Here is a 1,069-nt window from a genome sequence, read left to right on the forward strand (position 1 = left end):
TCTACTAAACAGCACATAATTCAATTCTAACATTGTAATAATTCTATTTATGAAAAAAGGAAATATATTTACCTGTGTATGTTCATAAAAAGCTTTATATCCATCATCTAGAATATAGACTTCTGGGTAATATAGACTAGGATAATTATCACTATTTAATGATCGGTCTTGAGATCGAAGGTAGCGTAATCTGAAAAAGAAAATATATAACGTATAATTTCGAGAATCTTGCGCACTAATCTATTATACACGACACATATATTCAAATAAAGTATACGTTCGATTTGTTAATTCTAATATACTACATATATAAGATATTGAGATATTTGATACTTACAGTGTAGGTGCTCTCTGTGAAGAAAATTCACAATGAAATATTAGAATTCTAGGTTTATCTTGTAATTGTAATAAATTATCTATAGAATCTTTAATATAAGTATTAACTGCTCCCTGGATATGACCACCATCATATTCATATGGATATCTACAATCTAGTATCATATAATTATTATCTATAGTTGGGTATTTTCCTTTTAATAAATCTTCAACCTGAAATATAAATGATATACTTAATATTTATACAGATCAAATATAAAACAGTTCGCTATTCATATTTGGTTTTGATAATATCCAATCTGAAATTTCTAAAAAAAATAAAAAATGTGCTTGAATATTACTTACAGTTTGAGGTGAAATAGACTTGAGATCTTTATGTTTACCACATACAGTAGGTAGACTATAAGGTCGACTACAATCAGCTATTAATTCTACATCATCTGATAATCTTTCTACAGCTGATTTAATTCGTTCATCTTCTTGTCTTTCATTTATTTTTTCTTTTATTTCTTCATTTCTAACTTGTACCATCTTATTCTTATTGTAGCATATTGGTGATGACGTCATATCAATTTCCATCATATTTTTCCTCATTTGTTGAGATAAATTACGACGAGCTTTCTTAGGGCGACGGATTTCAAACTGTCAAAAGAAAAACAAAAATCTTAAGAATAACCAAAATCACCAAGTATAAAATCACCAGCTTATAGTTAATCTAATAAAAGCTGAATTG

General features: G+C 27.2%; 1 protein-coding gene across 1 annotated transcript; it reads right to left on the minus strand.

Moving 5' to 3' along the window:
* Window positions 1-81: 81 nt before the first annotated feature.
* On the minus strand, window positions 82-867 carry LOTGIDRAFT_147394 (hypothetical protein; the record flags this gene model as incomplete). Its single annotated transcript, XM_009055184.1, has 3 exons — window positions 82-190; window positions 338-549; window positions 682-867. Coding segments are annotated over 3 exons (507 nt in total), but the record flags the coding sequence as incomplete, so codon positions are not given.
* Between the last annotated feature and the right edge of the window lie 202 nt (window positions 868-1,069).

This window comes from Lottia gigantea, assembly GCF_000327385.1.
Source record: "Lottia gigantea unplaced genomic scaffold LOTGIsca_2363, whole genome shotgun sequence".
NCBI lineage: Eukaryota > Metazoa > Mollusca > Gastropoda > Lottiidae > Lottia > Lottia gigantea.